Genomic DNA, 23,954 nt, shown 5'->3' on the forward strand with positions numbered 1-23,954 from the left:
TTGTTGTGTCTGGTTATTTAGGCTGGAGTCTATGCTAGCATAGACATGAGTCGGCATGCACCTCAAACATGACAGTTTTAAAGTTTTAATTTGTTATTGCAGCCCTCTCTTGGGTCCAAAGTTTGAGAGAAAGTTATGATTGTTTCAAGGTAAACCAAGGTCAAAGGTCATTTAACCCAGCGTGATATATGGCTTCATATGAGTGTTAAATATTAACTATCTTCTAGCAATTCCTCAAAATATCCATTCTAAATGAGTTTGACCTATTACGGTCATTCAAGGTCATAACTACATGAAAATTGATAGTTGACTCTCAATCAGTCCAGTAAGATTGGTCCAAATCGTATCAAATCTCTTCAGTTTGTTTTCACCCTAGGGTAAAAAATAATACCCTCACATCTGCTACCACAAACAGGTGTAACAGTATTGCATCATCATAAGGATAAAATATACAACAATTCAGAAAAGGCGATTTTTTTTGTAACATAAGTTTCAATAATAATGTGACACTTTTTAAATTCAATTTATTTCATTTATTTAAATCACAAAGTTGCCTCAAGGCGCTTTACACAAGTAAGGTCTAACCTTACTAACCCCGAGAGCAAGCATGCAGTGTGGTAAGGAGGAAGAAACCTCAAGCAGACCAGACTCAAAGGGGTGACCCTCTGCTTGGGCCATGCTACTGACACAACTGACATTACGAATATACAGAAAAGTTTGGGAAATTTCTTATTTGCAATCAGCATCCCGCTCCTAGCCCCTTAAATGGGTCATATGCAAAATTGTTTTTTTCTACCTTTTGGATTTACCGTGCGTGGTTCAGGTTTCATGTTAACCATCACCAATGTACATTATACACCAGAAAATTAAGAGAGGCAAAAGCTGTATTGAATTAATTATTCCATGGAATTCGGAGGTTCGACCGATAGTTGAACCTCGGATTCAGGAGAAGCAGTGTGGTTTTCGTCCTGGTCACGGCACACTGGACCAGCTCTACACGCTCCATCGGGTGCTCGAGGGTTCATGGGAGTTCGCCCAACCAGTCCACATGTGCTTTGTGGATCTGGAGAAGGCGTTTGACCGTGTCCCTCGGGGCACCCTGTGGGGGGTGCTCCGGGAATAAGGGGTCCGGGGTCCTTTGCTAAGGGCTATCTGGTCCCTGTACGACCGCAGCAGGAGCTTGATTCGCATTGCCGGTAGTAAGTCAAACCTGTTTCCAGTGTACGTTGGCCTCCGCCAGGGCTGTCCTTTGTCACCGGTTCTGTTCATTATCTTTATGGACAGAATTTCTAGGCGCACCCAGGTTGTAGAGGGGGTCTGGTTTGGGAACCACAGAATCTCGTCTCTGCTGTTTGCGGACGATGTGGTTCTGTTGGCTTCGTCACATCATGACCTTCAGCGTGCACTGGGGCGGTTTGCAGCCGAGTGTGAAGCGTCTGGGATGAAAATCAGCACCTCCAAATACGAGGCCATGGTTCTCGACCGGAAAAAGGTGCTCTGCCTTCTTCAGGTCGGTGGAGTGTCCTTGCCTCAAGTGGAGGAGTTTAAGTATCTCGGAGTCTTGTTCATGAGTGAGGGACGGATGGAGCGTGAGATCGACAGATGGATTGGTGCAGCATCTGCAGTGATGCAGTTGCCGTATCGGACCGTCGTGGTGAAGAGAGAGCTGAGTAGGGGGGCAAAGCTCTCGATTTACCGATCTATCTACGTTCCGATCCTCACCTATGGTCATGGGATTTGGCTCATGACTGAAAGAACGAGATCGCGAGTACAAGCGGCCGAGATGAGTTTCCTCCGCAGGGTGGCTGGGTGCTCCCTTAGAGATAGGGTGAGCAGCTCGGTCACTCGGGAGGAGCTCGGAGTTGAGCCACTGCTTCTCCACGTCGAAAGGAGCCAGTTGAGGTGGCTTGGGCATCTTTTCTGGATGCCTCCTGGACGCCTCGCTGGAGAGGTGTTCCGGGCACGTCCCATCGGGAGGAGGCCCCGGGGAAGACCCAGGACACACTGGAGGGACTATGTCTCTCGGCTGGCTTGGGAACGCCTTGGGGTTCCCCCGGAGGAGCTGGGGGAGGTGTGTGTGCATTGGAAGGTCTGGGCGGCTTTGCTCGAGCTGCTGCCCCCGCGACCCGACTCCGGATAAAGTGGAAGAAAATGGATGGATGGATTCCATGGAATTTAATATTTGATATTTTTCAGAGAAATATATGTATCTGCATATTTTAGTAAAATGTTTTTTTTCTTTTAAAGTTCCAAAATGTGACTCCTACCTTCACATGCAAACAGTTGCTCCAGGTTTGGAAGCAAAGTTACCCTCATATCTAAAGGTATTTCAAAAAGATGACTGATGTCTTCATTTTAAGCAAATCGTAATGCCTTCCAACCAATTCCTGCCACCAGTCACCCCAAATTCCTTGGCTTAAGTAATTTTTGCACCAAAATAAATGTTGGTTTTTTTTTTGTTGTTTTTTACACGTGTCCCAAGCCATTTTGGAACAGGCATGCTTGAGGAAGAAACTCCCTCTATATTCTGGGGGATTAATTTGCTGTTATGATGTTGATTCCTGAGAATTGTGAGATTATGCTAACCACCGTGTGCCTGCCTGAGAGTGATAAAGATGTAATCCACCCAGCATATGTATGCATACCAAAAAATGTTCAAAGTAAATTTTCCCCAACTGCACATATTCCATTTTATCAAACAATGTAGGCAGTAAATCAGTTTAAGCTATATGGTCAATTTTATTATGATATCAAGTTATTTATATACTTTTGAATATGTTATTCAAAATATAGTGAATAAAAACTGAAATAAATCATATTTTCAGTGGCTTTAGCATCCAGACAGCTGTAGTGCCATAGCACCTTGCTGAGCTCAGTGGATAAGGAGCTAGTCTGCCAATATATAGAGCTGGGTTTGAATTCACACTACCTGTCTGTGTCCTTCGAGAAGACACTTAATCTTCATGGTCCCAGTCCACCCAGATGTAAATGGGTACTGGCCTTGGCTTGGGAAGTAGCCTGTGTCTTGTCGAGGGGGAGTTGTAGACTCTCATCTGCTTGATGCCATGGACTCTGGAGATAAGCACCACCTGGCCTGTATACAGTCAGATGTACGTCTTGACCACCACCAGCTAATATTTTGATTTTGCTTGATATCATCATGTGACATCATTGTCATCAGAGGTTTGATATATTTGTTAGCCCCAGGAGATGAGATGTCTATCCAGAAAGATGCTTCATTATCTCATGAGATATATCTCCTGCGTGTTATGATCTGATGGTCCGTATCACCTGGGGCAGCCTGTCAATGTGTGGACTGTGTGCTCGCTTGCTGCAGCCCGTCGCAACAGCAATATATGTTTTTATGTATGTCCACATGAGGACAGCAAGCAGACACACGCGTGTCATAGTGGACACTTGTAAGTTCATATCTGTCCAAACAGAGTACGTGTTCTCCAGATGGGACGTCCAGAACCAGATCTCAACAGCTGCAGCTGTCAGCAGCCACACACCCTGTCCGTTCAGCACACACACAAATGTGTCACTCTGTGTCTGTGTTATGTGAGCTGTCAGTGAGTCTCTGGTCAGCAGATGACAGGCCCCTCAATGTGCTGTGTGCACTTTGACCTGCCTGTCCGGCCCCCATCTGATCATGTCTGTGCAGCATACGTATCAGCATTTTATGCAAGTGTGCCTCCCTGGCACTCCACATGTGTTGGGGGGGGGGGGGCGGGGGCGTGTACCACACATACGCCACATGTGTTTTGGGTGGAGGGGAGTGGGGGGAGCATGACACACACGCACGTGCAATATACATGCAGGCCACATGTGTGTTGCTTTTTGCAAAGCCACACTCGTGGGGGCACTTAGACAAATTTAACATCCAGCTCAAAAGTGATCATCTGCTGACTGTCGTCGTGTTAATTGTGCGAATGGCCACACATTTTCTCAGTGCCAAGTGACCCATGTTAGATGTTCATGTGTGTCACCTGGAATTTGGCCGACACCTGCTGCAAGAGGGATCGAATGGGCTCTCACAGGGTGCACTCTGTCTTTCAGCCACTGGTGTGTGCAAATAGTTGGAGCGACATGTGTATGAGGCCTTGGAGGCAGCTCAGATTTTTCATGATTGGCATGCAGTTCCTCCTTCCTGTGCTAGTCGACTTAAATTGTGCTATGTGTGAAGGGGCCCTTAAGAATGTTTAATTTTCACTGTTGCTGCACTTTGTGTGAAATCATAGTCACATCATGTATGATACTGATATGACAATATTGAGATATGATAATCTGGCCATACTATACAGCCCTACTGTCAACTAGCTGAAAACTTTGAATATTAATTTACATCTACATTAAAAAAAATGCTTAAAGTGGCAAGGGGTTAAGAGGACTGTAATGAGGGGAGTCTGTGGGGTGGAGCACCCCCAGAAGCTGAAAGGCAAACAAAAGAAAAATGCAAAAAGGGGGGGGTTAGCCATGCTAATGCTCCCCTGAAGCATTTGCTAAAAAAGTCTGAAGGACCTAAATGACATGGTGAGAGGCTGAAGAGCATCGCTCGTTCATGTCTGTGACATATACATATGAATATATTTTAATATATTTTAGACATTGACCTCATATTTGACCTAGACCATGGGCTTATGACCCTGAGAAGATGTGCTGTGTGACAACACTTCACTGAGTTTTTCCACTGAGTTTGATTGAAATGGCTCTTTATGTTTTGATGATATAGTCAGGGACATGAGACGATGACCTCTGATTTGCCTTTGAGATGACCTGTGCTGTAAAAAGATTGTCCACTGAGTTTATCCACAAAATTTGATTGAAACTGGTATTTACATTTTGGAGATGCACTGCAAAATAATTTTTTTCCTGTTAATTTACATTAAACTACTGTTGCCAGCATTGTACCGTAATCTGCAGCTGTACTGTACTGTTATAAAGGATTACAGTACTGTCACACTGGTAAACTGCATGGCTGCCATAACAATTCTGTAAAAAAAAAAAAATAAGATGTTGTATTGCAGTGGGCAGACTGGAGAATAACCGTTTAAAGCTGGCAACTCTAGCTGCCAGTAGTTTATTGTAAATTAACAAAGAATTTGTCTACAGTGGGAGAACAGACAGCCATCACCATTACAATGGCCTCTTTCTGCCTCACAACATGGCTAAAAATCTAGACAAAAGTTAAGGGCCCCTTCACACATAGTGTGAAGTTTGGTCGAATACGGCGAAATGGCGCCAAACAGTTTGAATTATGCACACCACGAAACATTGCGCTGACGGGCAGGCGTGCACGATGCTGGTGTGACAGTTCGTGCTCGCGGGAACACAGTGGTTAGGTTACACATTGTGCAGCTGCTGTGAAGAAAACAATAAATAAAAAATAAGAAAAAAACATGCTGCGACGGTTCAGTGCACACGGGAACACAGCAGCTTTCCAGGCAGCTGTGCAATGGGGTGTGCTACATTGCACAGCAGAAAATGAAAAATATAAAAAATACATGTTAGCCACAGGATTTGAACCCGTGCCTTCCAAAAGCTCTGATTGCCAGTTGTAAACTTTATCACTGAGCTACCAGGTGACAGGTGCTGAAAACTGCTTTATATCAAGACACTGCATTGTATTAAATCCTTCTCATCAAGTGGTCAATACAAATATGATCTGTCTGTTCCTCTGTAGATGACCCATGGTCACTGATGCTCAGTCATGAAATGACATGAATGAGAAGCAGTTCGCTCATCTCATTCATGTCCACATCTGCTGGCGTGTGTCCTGCCGGCCCACGTGCGTGTCCTACTGACACGCGTGTCTTGTGGATGGCACGTCACAGGACAGTGCATCATGTGGAACAGAGCTCACGTGGGTGAAGTGACAGTGAGATCGCCTGCTGCGTTATGATCTGATGGTCCGTTTCAACCTGGGAGCAGCTTGTCCATGTGCGCGCCGCGCATGCTTGCTTGCAGCCCATCACCACAGTGATATATGTTTTTATTTATGTCCACTTGATGACAGCAAACAGACACACGCGCATCACAGTGGTCAGTTGTTAGTCCATGTCCCAGTACTGTCCAGCTGGGATGTCCAGAATGACAGATCTCCATGGCATCTTCTGTCATAGCCACACCTCCTGTCAGTTTTTAGCACACACACCAAAGCAACACTCATGGGGCACTTAGACAAATTTCACTGCCAGTACGACAATGATTGTCTGCAGACTGCTGTCGTGCCAAGAATGCGAATGGCCACACATTTTCTAAGTGCCATGCGAGCGGTGTTAGATGTTCATGCGTATCACCTGGAATTTCACCAACACCTGCCGCAAGAGGGTTCGATGGGCTCGTACAGCGCACACTCTGTCTGTCAGCCACTGGTGTGTGCAAATAGTTGTAGCAACAGGTGTACGAGGCGCTGGAAGCAGCTACAAAATTACACGGTTTGCACCTGATTCCTGCTTCATGTGCACTTAATTCAACCACAATTCGACCAAATTCCCACTATGTGTGAAGGGGCCCTAACAGCTGATTACCGGGACAAAGGTCTAACCTCTTTGTAAAATGTCAGTTTTGGATGCATGGCTTCCTTTATGGTCAACAACTTTTTAGGTCCTCTTAAATGTTGATGATGTCACATTTCTCTCTGATGCCTCCAGCTCTGTCACTTCCTTAGTTGGTATCCTGAGGTTCGGGTGGACCTGTGGGACAAATGTTTGTGTTGATTTGGGCCTCCTTAGTAATGCCAAGTCTAAGGTCCCAAGCTTCTGATATTTTTGCCCAATAGACTGTACAGTTGTTTGTGAACTCTTATACTGGCTCCGAAAGAGGAACTGGACTTTTGGATGTCTGCAGCTTTGCTGTAGATGCCTTGGCTTGACTTAGTTTGTTAGCCTGCTAGTGGGAACTAATTCATTGAGAGACAAGGCAATCTCTAACCGACACACCACCTGTCTGTTGCATATGGGTAAGGTCTGATCATCACGGCACATTCAGCTTCGTACCCTTGCAGTGATGCTGATGCTGAATGCTGCCACCTCCCTAAAAAGGAGAGTCGGCTGCTTGTGTATGTTGTGCTTGCTACAACTGAGCCCCTCCACCAGCTGGTTCACTCTGGGCCCCTCCCCTTCTCTCTGCACGCCCTTTAACCTTCCTGCCTCGGTGTATATATAGTCTGTGTGACTGTCAGAGTACTCCTGGCAGTCATCATGAAGGGTATGGTCTCAATCTGCTACTTTCTCTCCCTGCTGCTTTTGCAGACCACAGCAGGTAAGACCCAGAATGGTTTTGCTCGAATACGTGAGTTGCTCTGTATCAGGTCATAAACACAGTGGCACTGAATGTCATTGAGACAGAAACGTGGTTTGACCATACAAGTGAATGTGGTGCTTTTGAATGGAATCTTCAGAGATATACAGATCATGATTTTGGTGTTAAGATTAGTAGTTTTGTGCAGTCTGATCACTTGTCAGTGATGGCTCTGGTTTTAACAGTCAGAGTACTTATAGGCAGAGACAGTCATAGACACCAGCACAAGATACAGACAGACAGAAATGTCATCCGGGATTTTCTTTCCCACTGAGCACATCTATTTAAAATTAGCTGGCACTTTGTGCACCATGATGGCTTCACCCAGCTGCTGCTTCTTTGCTTTTATTTTGAAAATCCACGATGGCCATGTATTAATATAATGACAAATGCGTCATCATGCATGTTGGTAGGTTTCCATTGAAGTTCAGCCTCAAGTGTACTAACAGCATGTCAGCGTTTCCTAAAGCAAGACACCAGCTGATGGAACATCTGTGGAAAGGACAAAAAAACCATCATTGGACAATGGACACCGCCCCCTTTGCTCCTGATTTGCATTCAGGGATTTCTGCTTCATTCTTAAATGAGACTTTCTATAAGTTTTTCATGACCAAAAATTTGGGATTTGAAGTTTTTCAGATAAACATTCACAGGCAGTGCTTCCACTCATGATCAGTCTATTACACTACAATCAATATGATTGATTAATGACTAACTATACCCAAGTACGACTACAGTCTCACCTCTGTATCAGTTGTTGTTACCCTTGTCCGTCCTTGGGGTGGTGTTCAGGTCTGCACTGCGGGGCCAGGCCTCCATATTCCAGTCTGCTGTCAGGTGTCTAAGATTGGAAAGCCTCTGGAAACCCAACACTGTCCATAACAGATCCACCCTCCACTTGACTCTCCTTCCCTTTTACTCCTCACCCCTCCCATCCCCATGCTACCGTTTAGATACGCTACACAGCTGCTGTCATTCTGCACTGTCACAATCGCAATTTATTCCCAGCATTTGGCCTTATAGGGACATGCATTCTCCAGGCAGGAGTGGCAGGGCTGTGACTGGGTACTGTTGCCCTCATAGAGCCTTCTGCAGTACATGCAGGTGTTACAGTGGCTTCCATCACTGTACATCCTACTGCATATACTGTATACATGGTTACCATCATGCATTGGTTGTGGGTCTTTGTTTTTATGTCCATATGAAAAACTCAAAATAATAAGGAAGGGCAACTGTTTTGACATATTGGCATCTACGAGGTCTGTCCATAAAGTATCGTACCTTTTTATTTTTTTCAAAAACTATATGGATTTCATTCATATGTTTTTACGTCAGACATGCTTGAACCCTCGTGTGCATGCGTGAGTTTTTCCACGCCTGTCGGTGACGTCATTCGCCTGTGAGCACGCCTTGTGGAAGGAGTGGTCCCGCCCCCTCGTCGGATTTTCATTGTCTGGAAATGGCGGAATGAAAAGGACTTTTTTTCCATCAGAATTTTTTCAGAAGCTGTTAGAGACTGGCACCTAGAAACCATTCGAAAAATTTATCTGGCTTTCAGTGAAAATTTTACGGGCTTCACAGAGAATAAGGACTTTAACTACAGCTTTAAGGACCCCTTTAAGCACGGTCGGTGTGCCGCGCTGCGAGCTGCGACGATGCGGCACAAACCACTGGATCATTTCTAAGCTGATGGCTCTGTGGATACGAGACCGTCGTGTGCTCTTTCTCTGGTTATCACAAGACCTGGACATCAGCCATTTTCCGGCAGATTTCACTTTTAACAAGAGATTTTGTCATGGAAAGCCACGCGGAGGCTTCGCGCATCACGACCGATTCTCTGATGAAGCGAGACAAAGGAACACCTCCGTTTCGGAGTGTTAGAGGACAAGTTGGGACATGTCCAGCTCTCCACAAGTTCTTTTATACTCACTCGACTGGTAAGCACTGAAAGCCGAGATAGACATGTTTTAAAAAAAAAAAAAAGGACCGTTAATTTATGGACAGACCACGTATGTCTGGTGATAGTCCCCTGACTGATAAGGGTAAAATGTCGTACAATGCCTGGTTCCGTAATTCTGTTAAAGCACTGTCTCATTGCAGAGCTGGCAGCTCAGTGGATATAGGGGTTGGGCTACCAGTATGTAGTAGACCTGGGTTCAGTTCCTGGTCACTCTACCCATCTGTGTCTATGGAAAAGATACTGACCACCTGCAGTTAGCTACTGGCCTTGACTGTGGAAGTAACCTGCTTTGGGAAAAGTGTCCCGTCATACTTCACTCTAAGGAATCCCAGCGGGCCACAGAACCTATGTAGGAGGATGTAAGAAAAATTTTCCTATCCAGGTTCAAACAGAAATAAGTGTACGAGGTGTATTAGATAAGAAACCGACACTTTTATTTATTTTTTTTAACTACATGGATTTGAATGACGTGCAATTACACCAATCATGCTTGAACCCTCGTGCGCATGCGTGAGTTTTTTCACGCGTGTCAGTGACGTCACTTCCCTGTGGGCAGGCCTTGAGTGAGATGTGGTCCTGCCCTCTCGGCTGAATTCCTTTGTTTCACACGCTGCTCGAGACCGCGCGCGTTGCTTTATCAAAATTTTTTATGGACCTGTGAGAAATATCCGAGTGGACACTATTCGAGAAATTTAGCTGGTCTTCGGTGAAAAGTTTAACGGTTGATGAGAGATTATGGGGTGTTTCTGTCGCTGTAAGGACTTCCCACGGAGCGGGACGTTGCGCAGCGCTTCCAGGTGCCGTCGTCGGCCTGTTTCGACCTGAAAACATCCTAATTTAAGGCTTAATTCACCCAGGACGTCGTGAGAGAACAGAGAAGATTCAGAAGAGGCCGGCATGAGGACTTTATGCGGACATTCCACTGTTTAAGGACATTTTTTAATGAAAGACGTGCGTGCAAATTCGCCGAGTCGTTTCCGTGATGACTCGGCGAATCTGTGTGAGCCGCGACAGGAAAAACACCTCCGTGTTGAAAACCATTTGTAAAATTCAGGCGGCTTTTGATGGCTTTCAACAAGTGAGTAACTGAGAAATTGTTTAACAGCTTGGGCATGTTCCAACTTGCCCGTTAAGGTTTCCAACGGAGGTGCTTTTCAGGTCGCGACCCCCCGCGGTCGGGTCCGGCCCGACATGCGACTCTGCCCGCATGTTCTTTCATTACAAAATGTCCGTTAACAATGGAATGTCCGAATAAACTCCTCATGCCGACTTCTTCTGAAAGTTCTCTGTTCTCTGACGACTTCCTGGGTCAACAGAGCCTGAGATGTGGAAGTTTTCAACTTGAAACAGCGAGACGCTGCCGCCTCGAAGCGCAGATCGCCGTCAGGCACCGTGGGCCATCCTTACGGCGACACTACCAGACCAAAATCTCTCATCAGCCGTTAAAATCTTTACCGAAAACCAGCTGAATTTATCGAATGGTGTCCACGCAGTTGTGCCTTACAGTTTTGAAAAAATTTTGATCAAACAAAGCAGCAGTCTCTGAGCCATTCCTTAACAATGAAAAATCGACGAGAGGGTGGGCGACTCCTCACTCAAAGACTGCCCACAGGCGAATGACATAACCGACAGGCGTGAAAAAACTCTTGCATGCCCACGAGAGTTCAAGCATGTCTGATGTAATCACACGTGATTCAAATCCATATGGTTTTTGAAAAAAATAATAAGGTCGGATACTTTTCTAATAGACCTCGTACATACCACAGAAACCATGATCTGGTTGAAAACAAAAAGCACTGTGCCATACATATTACCCCAGCAATATTTTGGTGAGCTTACGCGTATATGGTGTTCAAATAAGAATGTCAAAAATGCTGAATTCTTGGTTTGTCTTTGGATATACAAACTATAATGTGACACCAGGCTTTTCAGTGAGCTTCAGAGTATTCCTGTATGTGGAAGCGAATCGAGAAAAATATGCCTGGTAGGTAGGGGCAATCACACGGATCAACGTAATCAGGTTATGGAAGGGCCTTAACTGGTTATGATACTGTAATTTACTCTACTTGGATTGTTATGATATGATTGATTTGTTAAGGATTAAAGTAAACATCTACATTGATACACTGACTGATGTCTAAAATCAATCAATCAATTTTATTTATATAGCACCAAATCACAACAAACAGTTGCCCCAAGGCACCTTATATTGTAAGGCAAGGCCATACAATAATTACGGAAAAACCCCAACGGTCAAAACGACCACCTGTGAGCAAGCACTTGGCAACAGTGGGAAGGAAAAAACTCCCTTTTAACAGGAAGAAACCTCCACCAGAACCAGGCTCAGGGAGGGGCAGTCTTCTGCTGGGACTGGTTGGGGCTGAGGGAGAGAACCAGGAAAAAGACATGATTGATAAAGCTGGGTATCATCTGCGTAACAATGAAAATTTAAGCAATGCCGTCTAATAATACTGCCTAAGGGAAACATGTATAAAGTGAATAAAATTGGTCCTAGCACAGAACCTTGTGGAACTCCATAATTAACCTTAGTCTGTGAAGAAGATTCCCCATTTACATGAACAAATTGTAATCTATTAGATAAATATGATTCAAACCACCGCAGCGCAGTGCCTTTAATACCTATGGCATGCTCTAATCTCTGTAATAAAATTTTATGGTCAACAGTATCAAAAGCAGCACTGAGGTCTAACAGAACAAGCACAGAGATGAGTCCACTGTCTGAGGCCATAAGAAGATCATTTGTAACCTTCACTAATGCTGTTTCTGTACTATGATGAATTCTAAAACCTGACTGAAACTCTTCAAATAGACAATTCCTCTGCAGATGATCAGTTAGCTGTTTTACAACTACCCTTTCAAGAATTTTTGAGAGAAAAGGAAGGTTGGAGATTGGCCTATAATTAGCTAAGATAGCTGGGTCAAGTGATGGCTTTTTAAGTAATGGTTTAATTACTGCCACCTTAAAAGCCTGTGCTACATAGCCAACTAATAAAGATAGATTGATCATATTTAAGAAGCATTAATTAATGGTAGGGTCTCTCGGCTGAATTCCTTTGTTTCACACGCTGCTCGAGACGGCGCGCGTTGCTTTATCAAAATTCTTTCTGGACCTGTGAGGAATATCCGAGTGGACACTATTCGAGAAATTGAGCTTGTTTACGGTGAAAAGTTTAACGGCTGATGAGAGATTATGGGGTGTTTCTGTCGCTGTAAGGACTTCCCACGGAGCGGGACATCGCGCAGCGCTTCCAGGCGCCGTCGTCGGCCTGTCGAGCTGAAAACATCCTAATTTAAGGCTTAATTCACCCAGGACGTCGTGAGAGAACAGAGAAGATTCAGAAGAGGCCGGCATGAGGACTTTATGCGGACATTCCACTGTTTAAGGACATTTTGTAATGAAAGACGTGTGCGCAAATTCGCCGAGTTGGTTCTGTGACGACTCGGCGAATCTGTGTGCGCCGCAACAGGAATAACACCTCCGTGTTGAAAACCATTTGTAAAATTCAGGCGGCTTTTGATGGCTTTCAACAAGTGAGTAACTGAGAAATTGTTTAACAGCTTGGGCATGTTCCAACTTGCCCGTTAAGGTTTCCAACGGAGGTGTTTTTCCTGTCGCGACCCCCCGCGGTCGGGTCCGGCCCGACATGCGACTCTGCCCGCACGTTCTTTCATTACAAAATGTCCGTTAACAATGGAATGTCCGAATAAACTCCTCATGCTGACTTCTTCTGAAAGTTCTCTGTTCTCTGACGACTTCCTGGGTCATCAGAGCCTGAAATGTGGAAGTTTTCAACTTGAAATGGCGAGACGCTGCCGCCTCGAAGCGCAGATCGCCGTCAGGCGCCGTGGGCCGTCCTTAAAGCGACACTACCAGACCAAAATCTCTCATCAGCCGTTAAAATTTTTTACCGAAAACCAGCTGAATTTATCGAATGGTGTCCACGCAGTTGTGCCTTACAGCTTTTGAAAAAATTTTTATCAAACAAAGCGGCAGTCTCTGAGCCATTCCTAATGTAATCACACGTGATTCCTGATGTAATCACACGTGATTCAAATCCATATGGTTTTTGAAAAAAAAAAAAATAAGGTCGGATACTTTTCTAACAGACCTTGTATATATATATCTGTCAACATCATCAACAAAAACATCTGACCAATTCTGACTTGATAAATCCTCCCTTAAATTATCAATTGTTTCAGGTGTTACTTTTCTACTCATGAATTTGATATTGCTTCGATACTTACAACAACCCTCCAATGCAAAGACTGAGAAAACTGGCAAGTGATCACTGATATCACTGACCAGTAGTCCCCCACTAAGATTACCGGATATAACGTTAGTTAAAATATTGTCAATGAGAGTTGTTGAGTCCATAGATATTCTGCTAGGATGAATGATGGTTGGAAACAGTCCTAAACAGTACAAGGTGTTTATAAATGAGGTAATTTGTGGATGATTGTGAGGGTTTAAAAAATCTATATTGAAATCTCCACAGACAAATGCTTATTTCTGTTGATTTTGTTGTACATTCCTAAGATAATGTCTTCAAAGGTGTCAATATTTGTCCCAGGAGCTCTGTAAATGCAACTAACAACTATGTTTTTGGAGTTTATAGATGTCATTTCTATGGTAACACATTCCATGATGTTGTCCACTGTAAATGACATGTTGTTAATGAGTTTACAGTTATAATCTGACCTTACAAACAATGCAACGCCTCCGCCCCTTCTCGTCTGCCTATTAACCAGGAACAATTCATAACCATCAAGATATACCAGATCTTTATTATCCTCATTTAACCATGTTTCTGAAATTGCAATAACTGAAAAACGTTTTTTGGATGTTTTCAAACAATCATTAATAGTGGACAGATTACGAGAAAGACTTCTGCTGTTGAAATGTATAATTGAAAAATTTTCATCATTGATTTTATAATTTTTGAATTGTTCTGTAAAATATTTGCACTGTCTCACAATATTCTCACTGAAAAAGGTATCAGGATCATTTTCAGATTCGAAGGGGTGGTTAGCAGAGTTATTATAATTAAATGTATCTAGACAGAGCTCCTGGGCAGAAATAAACGGATCATTATCCTTAGTCATTATGTCTCTCTTGTCTCCGGGTGTAGATGATGTGGATGAGTGGGTTGCTCCAGTCTGCATCATGGTGCTGTGATGTGTTTGAGTCCTCATACCTATTGTTCATATTTGTCCAGCTCCTCGATGTTCCTTATTGCCATGACTTTTGCTTGTTCTGGTGATCCGTTGAGTTTGATGAATATTTTACAGTTTGAAGTCCATGTGTGCTGGATTTTTCCCTGTTTCTTTAAGAAGCGTGCTTTCCTGGCGATGTCGGCATTCCGTTTGGTGAGATGTTCATTGATGAATACGTTTGTCCCTTTCAGTTTTCTTCCTTGTTTTAACAGTGCTGTTTTGTGTTTTCTGTTGATGAATCTCATGATGACGGTTCGTTTATCACCGTCATTTCTCCGGGGCAGAGGGTGGCACGCTTCAATGTTATTTAAATCCATTTCTATACCTTTAGATAGGAGGAAATCAGCAACCTGTTTTTCCACAGAGCTGACCTCCTGTTCACTGGGCTCCCCTCCGCTCTCATCCGTTACCGCCCGTGCGTAGGACCGTGGTTTGATGTGAAGACCTGTGATGATGACGTCGTTAATTCTGGTGTACTGCTCCAATTCAGCCACTCTATTTTCCAGCTGCACCAGATGCCGGTCTTTCTTGGCGTTCTGGAGCCGTAATGCCTTCACCTCCTCCACCAGATCCATGATTGATTTCTGTTGCTGCTTCACAACAGAAATCTCCTCTGATAGAAAGTCCAGAGATTTTTTAATATCGTCACCTTCCTCCGCTGTCAGAACCTTCTTAGGCCCCATGGTCAGCTTATGAGCAGCTTGTCGATCGCCGATGTTAACAGCCTGTGTTGTTTGTCACCGGGATGGATCTGCACTGCGCTGGTGCCGCGCGGCCTCGGTGTTTCCGCGCTGATGGATCCGCGGTGGCTGCACGAGGCCTCGGGGAAGCGGCACTCGTGACGCGCGGCTCTAATGACGCAGCGTGCGGCCTCAGTGAATTCACCACGTTGGGCGGGCCTCGGACGTTGTTGCTGTCCCGTCGCGGGGCTAAGTTGCCGGTTGAGGTGGTATTCCCACTGTCCGGGTTGGCAAACACCGGCGTGGCAGATGGCAACCACAAACACCACCTCTGAAAACTCAGGTACAAACTTTTTGCAGCTCGCTCTGACGACACACAGCTCTGACTGACTGTGACTGACGCAGCTCGCTGCCTTCTGGTTAGAGAGTCCAACTCCCATGCCGGAGCTCGTGACTTTGCGTCCCGAGGGGAGCAAATGGGCGGAGCCATAACAACAACGCAGAGTGCAGCCGCTAAATATGCACCTATTAAAATGGCTGCCACTTGGTTGCTATGGTGGCATTTCATTGTGAAATTAGGATATCTGACATTTTGGTCTCCACCATAAGTAAATGCACCCCCCACCCCCACCCCAAAAAAAGGAGGCATGCCTTCAGTATTAACTAGCCATTTTGACTGTTATGATCCATATCATAAAATTAATTTGGATCTGGATAAATGACACACTAATTGCTCTGTTGGAACATTCCAAAGTAGGGAACTGGTCAGAGGGATCAGAGGTCAGTGGCCTCGAGTTGGTTTAGACTGTATTAAAGTTACAATAGTATATTGAAATCATCATGACCACTCTGCATGTCAATGTATTATTGATTAGTTACATTACCATGAGGAACTCCAATACATCCTGAAGCTTTTATTGTCGAAACATTAAAGTGGACACAAGTGAAACCATCACACTGCACTTGCTGGTCAATACATTTGCCCTGCTACCAGAGTTTTTATAGCTCCAATGAGTCTGTCATGATTATTCATTCATTCATTCATTCATTCATTCATTCATCAATCCCCAAGCATTCCAAAGCCAGCTGGGAGATATAAAACTCCAGGGTGTCCTGGGTCTTCCCCAGGGTCTCTTCCCAGTTGGCTGTGCCTGGAAGACCTCCGGAGCAAGATGACCAAGGGGCATCCGCACCAGATGCCCGAACCACCGCCACTGTCTCCTTGTTATGCAAAAGAGTAGTGGCTGTACTCCGAGTCTCTCCTGTATATTCAAACTTCCCTGAATGTTCCTGAGTGTGTGTTTACTTTACACAATGTCGACTTTACAGTCATTTTCTTGCACGTGCATGATCTTGCCAGCTACAAACTACTACTTATTTCCTTATTTATTATTATTATTGATATTATTAATATTTATTGGTGTGAATGGACCGATCTGACTGCTTATCCCTGGGATTGCTTCTATCTAAAGGTTGTTGCCAAGTTCATCAGACAAACTGTCCATCTATCATTCATATGTGAACAACCTCACTGCTTCAGGTTAAACATACTTACAGGATGATACAAAGCAGCCTGTTCTCACAGAAATTATTAAATGCATTAGGAGAAAGGATAAGTTTATTATCCTTCTTATCATTGGGATCCATTTATCATTCTGCTGATGGATTGTGTCCACACACTGAAACTGTGAATTAGAGGGAGCATGAGTACAACCGGACATATAACCATATTAACCCTAATCCATATCTCAACCCAACACAATTAAAATGAGGTCAGTCGAGTAGTTTAAAAGAACTGACTAAAAATGCTGTTGAATACACTTGCAATCAGGACAAGAGTGGGAAACAGATTCGCAAAAAAAAAAAGAAGAAAAAATTGAATTAATTTTTGGACTATGCCCCACCTGTCCATAAACTTTCATGAAAATGGATCCACAAATTCTTAGTGATCCTACTGATAAACAAATAAATGAAATTACAAAAAACATAATCTCCTTAGTGGAGGTAATAAAGCTTGGCAGAAAAACAAAATGCATCAACATACTATAATGCCACCACAAACATGTCCAATGAACACACAAGTCCAGAATTTTTGCAGAAAGGTGTACCTCTCTCCTTTCAACATCAGAACTGGGATGTGGTATGGATGTTGACCTTATTCATCAGACTTTCTAATGGGGAATACGTAACTGCCTTAACACTACTGATCACTAATACACAGTCTTGGCATATTTATACCTGTAGTTTACAACTTTAATGAAAATGTTTTGTGACATGAAATTTCAGTAGGTATATCTTATATATTATTTTCCAATTCTAAGGTGGAACTATGCTAGTATACTAAGGTACATGAGCCTTTATATACATGACTAGGTTGTGGACAGGGCACATGGTATTGGATTGGTATCTGTATCAACAGATGCTGGAAAGTTCCAGTATTTGTATTATATTGAACCTGAACCGGGATGAAAATCAGCACCTCCAAATCCGAGGCCATGGTTCTTGACCGGAAAAAGGTGCTTTGCCCTCTTCAGGTTGGTGGAGTGTCCTTGCCTCAAGTGGAGGAGTTTAAGTATCTCGGGGTCTTGTTCATGAGTGAGGGACGGATGGAGCGTGAGATCGATAGACGGATCAGTGCAGCATCTGCAGTGATGCGGTCGCTGTATCGGACCGTCGTGGTGAAGAGAGAGCTGAGTAGGGGGGCAAAGCTCTCGATTTACCGATCGATCTACGTTCCGATCCTCACTTATGGTCATGAGATTTGGCTCATGACCGAAAGAACATGATCGCGAGTACAAGCGGCCGGGATGAGTTTCTTCCGCAGGGTGGCTGGGCGCTCCCTTAGAGATAGGGTGAGGAGCTCGGTCACTCGGGAGGAGCTCGGAGTCGAGCCGCTGCTCCTCCACATCGAAAGGAGTCAGTTGAGGTGACTCGGGCATCTTTTCCGGATGCCCCCTGGACGCCTTGCTGGAGAGGTGTTCCGGGCACTTCCCATTGGGAGGAGGCCCCGGGGAAGACCCAGGACACGCTGGAGGGACTACATCTCTCGGCTGGCTTGGGAACGCCTTGGGGTTCCCCTGGAGGAGCTGGGGGAGGTGTGTGTGGATCGGGAGGTCTGGGCGGCTTTGCTTGAGCTGCTGCCCCCGCGACCCGACTCCGGATAAAGCGGAAGAAAATGGATGGATGGATGGATGGATGAACCTGAAAAAGTAGTATTGTGTCAACCCTAGAAGTGACTAGGGACACAGTTGTTGGAGCAATGTAAATTAGGATGATTGGATAGGTTACCACAGTCAAGTTTAGTTTGAAACCCTGTGTGACACTGTGTGTAACAATGGGATCATGTTCAAAAAGGGCTTTAGAAAACTGTAAATGTCAAAACTAGAAACTGAAATTACTTGCTATCTCTAATGGAAAAAAATACACTTTTAATTCATATTCCAATGCAAAGCTATTGAATGGTAGGCATTTATAATGTTCTACCAGCAAGTAAATATTAGACTGATATCATTATCCACCTGTAATCCCGAAGGAGGTCTTTGATTCTTCAGAAAGGAAACTGGGCAAATTGAAGGCTCACATTCTCTGTGTGATCCCCTCTGATGGCATGTGGCATGTCTGGCGCACTGATTTTAGTAGTCGAGGGTATGCAAAGTCATGCTCAGCTCCCTTACTTGATCTCCTTCTTTAGGACATGCCCCCAAATCCCAAGGGTACTTGACATCCTTTACTCACTGCGAACAGGACAGAAGGGATAGGGGCATGAAATTAACACCTCAGCAACCTTCATGCATTTCACTGAACAAATCACTTCACTTCACTTAAGTGTCTAATCACCCAGATGTGGCTCACATCAGATAAGCTGTAATGGATTATGACAACCTTCAAAGGCTGCATTCACTGATTTTTTTAAAGAGGGGATGTAGCTTTGTCATTGGAGGCATGCACATGAATAAATAATAAATAAATAAGAGGTTCACGCTACCTTTACTGTGTTAACAAAATCATAATTATACCAATTTACCAAGGCATCATATTCTACCACTGAAAGATCTCAGAAGTTGGACATAACTACAGTTTCCCCTTGAACCTTCAGTTCAGTGTGTGGGTGTGTGGGGGGTATGTTTCCAAATTTGGCATGTGATGCACCCCTGGGGGTTTGATGATTGCCATGATGATTCTCTACTACCATGATGATTCACTACTAGCAAAGACTAAACTTCTTGCTTAAACTGCTTAGACCAGTGGTTCCCAAACAAATTATAGCATACCCCTCCCCACCTCCAACTCATCCCCCCTATAATAGTTCGGATGAAAAGAACCAAAATTTGGAGTGACAAAAAGAGGTGGTCTCAGTCCAGATCAGTTTGATCTTACAGCATGAAAACCCTTTTTGGATAGTTCAACTTTTTAGACAAATGACAGGAAGGAGGCAGGTTCAGAGGTGGGAGTAAGTCACCATCAAGTCACTCTCAAGTCATGAATCAGCAAGTTCCAAGTCAAGTCTCAAATCATAATGACCACCAAGTGTTGGACAGCTGACTTGAGACTTGACTTGGGACTTGCAGATTGATGACTTGAGAATGAGTTGACAGTGACTTACTCCCATCTCTGGGTAGGTTATCATCACCCATTAAACAGGAGAAGAAGAAATGGCCAATAATTTAACTGCTGTCTCACGATGACCATATCAGCCAGAAAAACATAAAACGATGAGCTCACTGACTGGACTCAACCTTAAACGTATGGAGGCTCATAGCATAAAAATGTAAATAGTGATCATTTATCAAAAATATGTAAATTAATTTTTCTTTGTTCAAACAGGACTTTTGTGTGTGTGTGTGTGTTCAAATAGAACCATCGGCCAAACTGACGAAAAGTCATCAGATGGGTTGTACACCTTCAAGCCAGTCAATGCCAAGTTCTAACGTGAAGCCAAATGAACCTTGGATCAGACCTTGTTCCGGACTTTTATGTGTGAAAATGCCCTTAGATTTTTTTAAATGTGCTATTTTTATTTCCACCATTACAAATGTTTTCTTGCAAACCTAGTGGCATTCCATGCACCCACAGTGGTGCACACCCCAGTTTTAGAAATCTGGGGTTAGAGGTTAGATTTAAGCACTTAGGTTTAATGCTAAGGGAAAGAGATACGGCTAGTAAAGAAATAAATGCCCAAAAAGTCCTTGGAGAGTCTTCAGTTTGCAATATTTGTAATGATAAATGAACTACATTTTTAATAGCACTTACATCTGACACAGATCACAAGTAGATCCCCAACTGGCCTCTTGCATGCCATAGGTATTAAAGGCACTGCGCTGCGGTGGTTTGAATCATATTTGTCTAATAGATTACAATTTGTTCATGTAAATGGGGAATCTTCTTCACAGACTAAAGTTAATTATGGAGTTCCACAAGGTTCTGTGCTAGGACCAATTTTATTCACTTTATACATGCTTCCCTTAGGCAGTATTATTAGACGGTATTGCTTAAATTTTCATTGTTACGCAGATGATACCCAGCTTTATCTATCCATGAAGCCAGAGGACACACATCAATTAGCTAAACTGCAGGATTGTCTTACAGACATAAAGACATGGATGACCTCTAATTTCCTGCTTTTAAACTCAGATAAAACTGAAGTTATTGTACTTGGCCCCACAAATCTTAGAAACATGGTGTCTAACCAGATCCTTACTCTGGATGGCATTACCCTGAGCTCTAGTAATACTGTGAGAAATCTTGGAGTCATTTTTGATCAGGATATGTCATTCAAAGCGCATATTAAACAAATATGTAGGACTGCTTTTTTGCATTTACGCAATATCTCTAAAATCAGAATGGTCTTGTCTCAGAGTGATGCTGAAAAACTAATTCATGCATTTATTTCCTCTAGGCTGGACTATTGTAATTCATTATTATCAGGTTGTCCTAAAAGTTCCCTAAAAAGCCTTCATGTTGTGTGGGCCGCTGAAGAGGAGGTACTGCTGGCCCACCACCACCAGAGGGCGCCCTGCTTGGAGTGCGGGCTCCAAGCACGAGAGGGCGCTAGACCCAGAAGAAGTGACAGCTGTCACTCATCCTCTGCACCAGCTGTCACTCGTTCATCATCACCACCATAAAAGCCGGACTGCAACTCCACCTCCCCGCCGAGAAATCGACTACCATTACCAAGGTAATTTCTCTGTGAACTTAAGACTGTATATCTGTCTAAACTCTTCTTTGCAGCCGTTTTCCTGTCGGTGAGACTCGTCTGTGGAGGTGGCGTTTGAGGTGTTCAGCGACGGCTTCGCAACACCTCCCACCCAGATAAGTGCTCAAACAGGAGCTGCACGAGTGTGTGCTTGGAGGTGGAGGCGCTTCCTCCCTCGTTAACTGTGGATTTACTGAGTGTGCGGACTCACACTCACTCATCATATTTCTGCTTTCTGCCAGCAGTACCAGGGTCGACAGCCGAAGACAGAGGCCACCTGGGGACTCGGGACTTGGCGGCTCCGGTGTTCTTCAGACCGTTGGTGGTGGAAGCCGTGTGGGACGCGGCTTCTCTCTCGTCGGGGGTCTTCTATCTTCGAGCCTGCCCACACGTCACCTGGTGTTAAATTGACTGTGCAGATTACAGTACGTTTCGTTGTGTATTATCGCAACATTAAATTGTTACCTTTTTGGCTTATTCATTGTCCGTTCATTTGCGCCCCCTGTTGTGGGTCCGTGCTACGACACCTTCCCAACACTTCAGTTAATTCAAAATGCTGCAGCTAGAGTACTGACGGGGACTAGAAGGAGAGAGCATACGAGGGCTGTCCGTAAAGTATAGGTCCTTTTTATTTTTTTCTAAAACTATATGGATTTCATTCATATGTTTTTACGTCAGACATGCTTGAACCCTCGTGCGCATGCGTGAGTTTTTCCACGCCTGTCGGTGACGTCATTCGCCTGTGAGCACTCCTTGTGGGAGGAGTCGTCCAGCCCCTCGTCGGAATTCCTTTGTCTGAGAAGTTGCTGAGAGACTGGCGCTTTGTTTGATCAAAATTTTTTCTAAACCTGTGAGACACATCGAAGTGGACATGGTTCGAAAAATTAAGCTGGTCTTCAGTGAAAATTTTAACAGCTGATGAGAGATTTTGAGGTGATTCTGTCGCTTTAAGGACTTCCTACGGTGCGAGACGTCGCGCAGCGCTCTCAGGCAGTGTCATCAGCCTGTTTCAAGCTTAAAACCTCCACATTTCAGGCTCTATTGATCCAGGACGTCGTGAGAGAACAGAGAAGTTTCAGAAGAAGTCGGTTTCAGCATTTTATCCGGATATTCCACTGTTAAAGGAGATTTTTTTAATGAAAGACGTGCAGGCGGATTGCAGCGTCGGCTCGCAGCCGCCGCGACGCTCCGCCACAGGAAAAACACCTCTGTTGGAAGCCTTGAGGACAAGTTGGAACATGTCCAGCTGATAAACAATTTCTCATATACTCACTCCACTGAAAGCCATCAAAAGCCGCCTGGATTTTACAAATGGTTATCAACACGGAGGTGTTTTTCCTGTGCCGCCGCGCCGTGTCGGCTGCGTCCCGACGCGCGGACCCGTCCGCACGTCTTTCATTAAAAAAATCTCCTTTAACAGTGGAATATCCGGATAAAATGCTGAAACCGACTTCTTCTGAAACTTCTCTGTTCTCTCACGATGTCCTGGATCAATAGAGCCTGAAATGTGGAGGTTTTAAGCATGAAACAGGCTGATGACGCTGCCTGAGAGCGCAGCGTGACGTCTCGCACCGTGAAAAGTCCTTAAAGCGACAGAATCACCTCAAAATCTCTCATCAGCTGTTAAAATTTTCACTGAAGACCAGCTTAATTTTTCGAACCATGTCCACTTCGATGTGTCTCACAGGTTTAGAAAAAATTTTGATCAAACAAAGCGCCAGTCTCTCAGCAACTTCTCAGACAAAGGAATTCCGACGAGGGGCTGGACGACTCCTCCCACAAGGAGTGCTCACAGGCGAATGATGTCACCGACAGGCATGGAAAAACTCACGCATGCGCACGAGGGTGCAAGCATGTCTGACGTAAAAACATATGAATTAAATCCATATAGTTTTTGAAAAAAAATTAAAAGGACCTATACTTTACGGACAGCCCTCGTATCTCACCCATATTGGCCTCTCTTCATTGGCTTCCTGTTAATTCTAGAATAGAATTTAAAATTCTTCTTCTTACTTATAAGGTTTTGAATAATCAGGTCCCATCTTATCTTAGGGACCTCGTAGTACCATATCACCCCAATAGAGCGCTTCGCTCTCAGACTGCAGGCTTACTTGTAGTTCCTAGGGTTTGTAAGAGTAGAATGGGAGGCAGAGCCTTCAGCTTTCAGGCTCCTCTCCTGTGGAACCAGCTCCCAATTCAGATCAGGGAGACAGACACCCTCTCTACTTTTAAGATTAGGCTTAAAACTTTCCTTTTTGCTAAAGCTTATAGTTAGGGCTGGATCAGGTGACCCTGAACCATCCCTTAGTTATGCTGCTATAGACGTAGACTGCTGGGGGGTTCCCATGATGCATTGTTTCTTTCTCTTTTTGCTCTGTATGCACCACTCTGCATTTAATCATTAGTGATCGATCTCTGCTCCCCTCCACAGCATGTCTTTTTCCTGGTTCTCTCCCTCAGCCCCAACCAGTCCCAGCAGAAGACTGCCCCTCCCTGAGCCTGGTTCTGCTGGAGGTTTCTTCCTGTTAAAAGGGAGTTTTTCCTTCCCACTGTAGCCAAGTGCTTGCTCACAGGGGGTCGTTTT

General features: G+C 44.4%; 1 protein-coding gene across 2 annotated transcripts in view; it reads left to right on the top strand.

Moving 5' to 3' along the window:
* The first annotated feature begins 7,155 nt into the window (after nucleotides 1–7,155).
* The window catches only part of srl (sarcalumenin), a 52,672-nt gene continuing 35,873 nt past the window's right edge, over nucleotides 7,156–23,954 (top strand). For both annotated transcript variants that reach the window (XM_034190980.1, XM_034190981.1), the window contains exon 1: nucleotides 7,156–7,263. In XM_034190980.1, the coding sequence (XP_034046871.1) occupies nucleotides 7,203–7,263 (61 nt within the window). In that variant the 5' untranslated portion in view covers nucleotides 7,156–7,202. The remainder of the gene's footprint in view (nucleotides 7,264–23,954) is intronic.

Source organism: Thalassophryne amazonica, chromosome 16 (assembly GCF_902500255.1).
Source record: "Thalassophryne amazonica chromosome 16, fThaAma1.1, whole genome shotgun sequence".
NCBI classification, from domain to species: Eukaryota; Metazoa; Chordata; class Actinopteri; order Batrachoidiformes; family Batrachoididae; genus Thalassophryne; species Thalassophryne amazonica.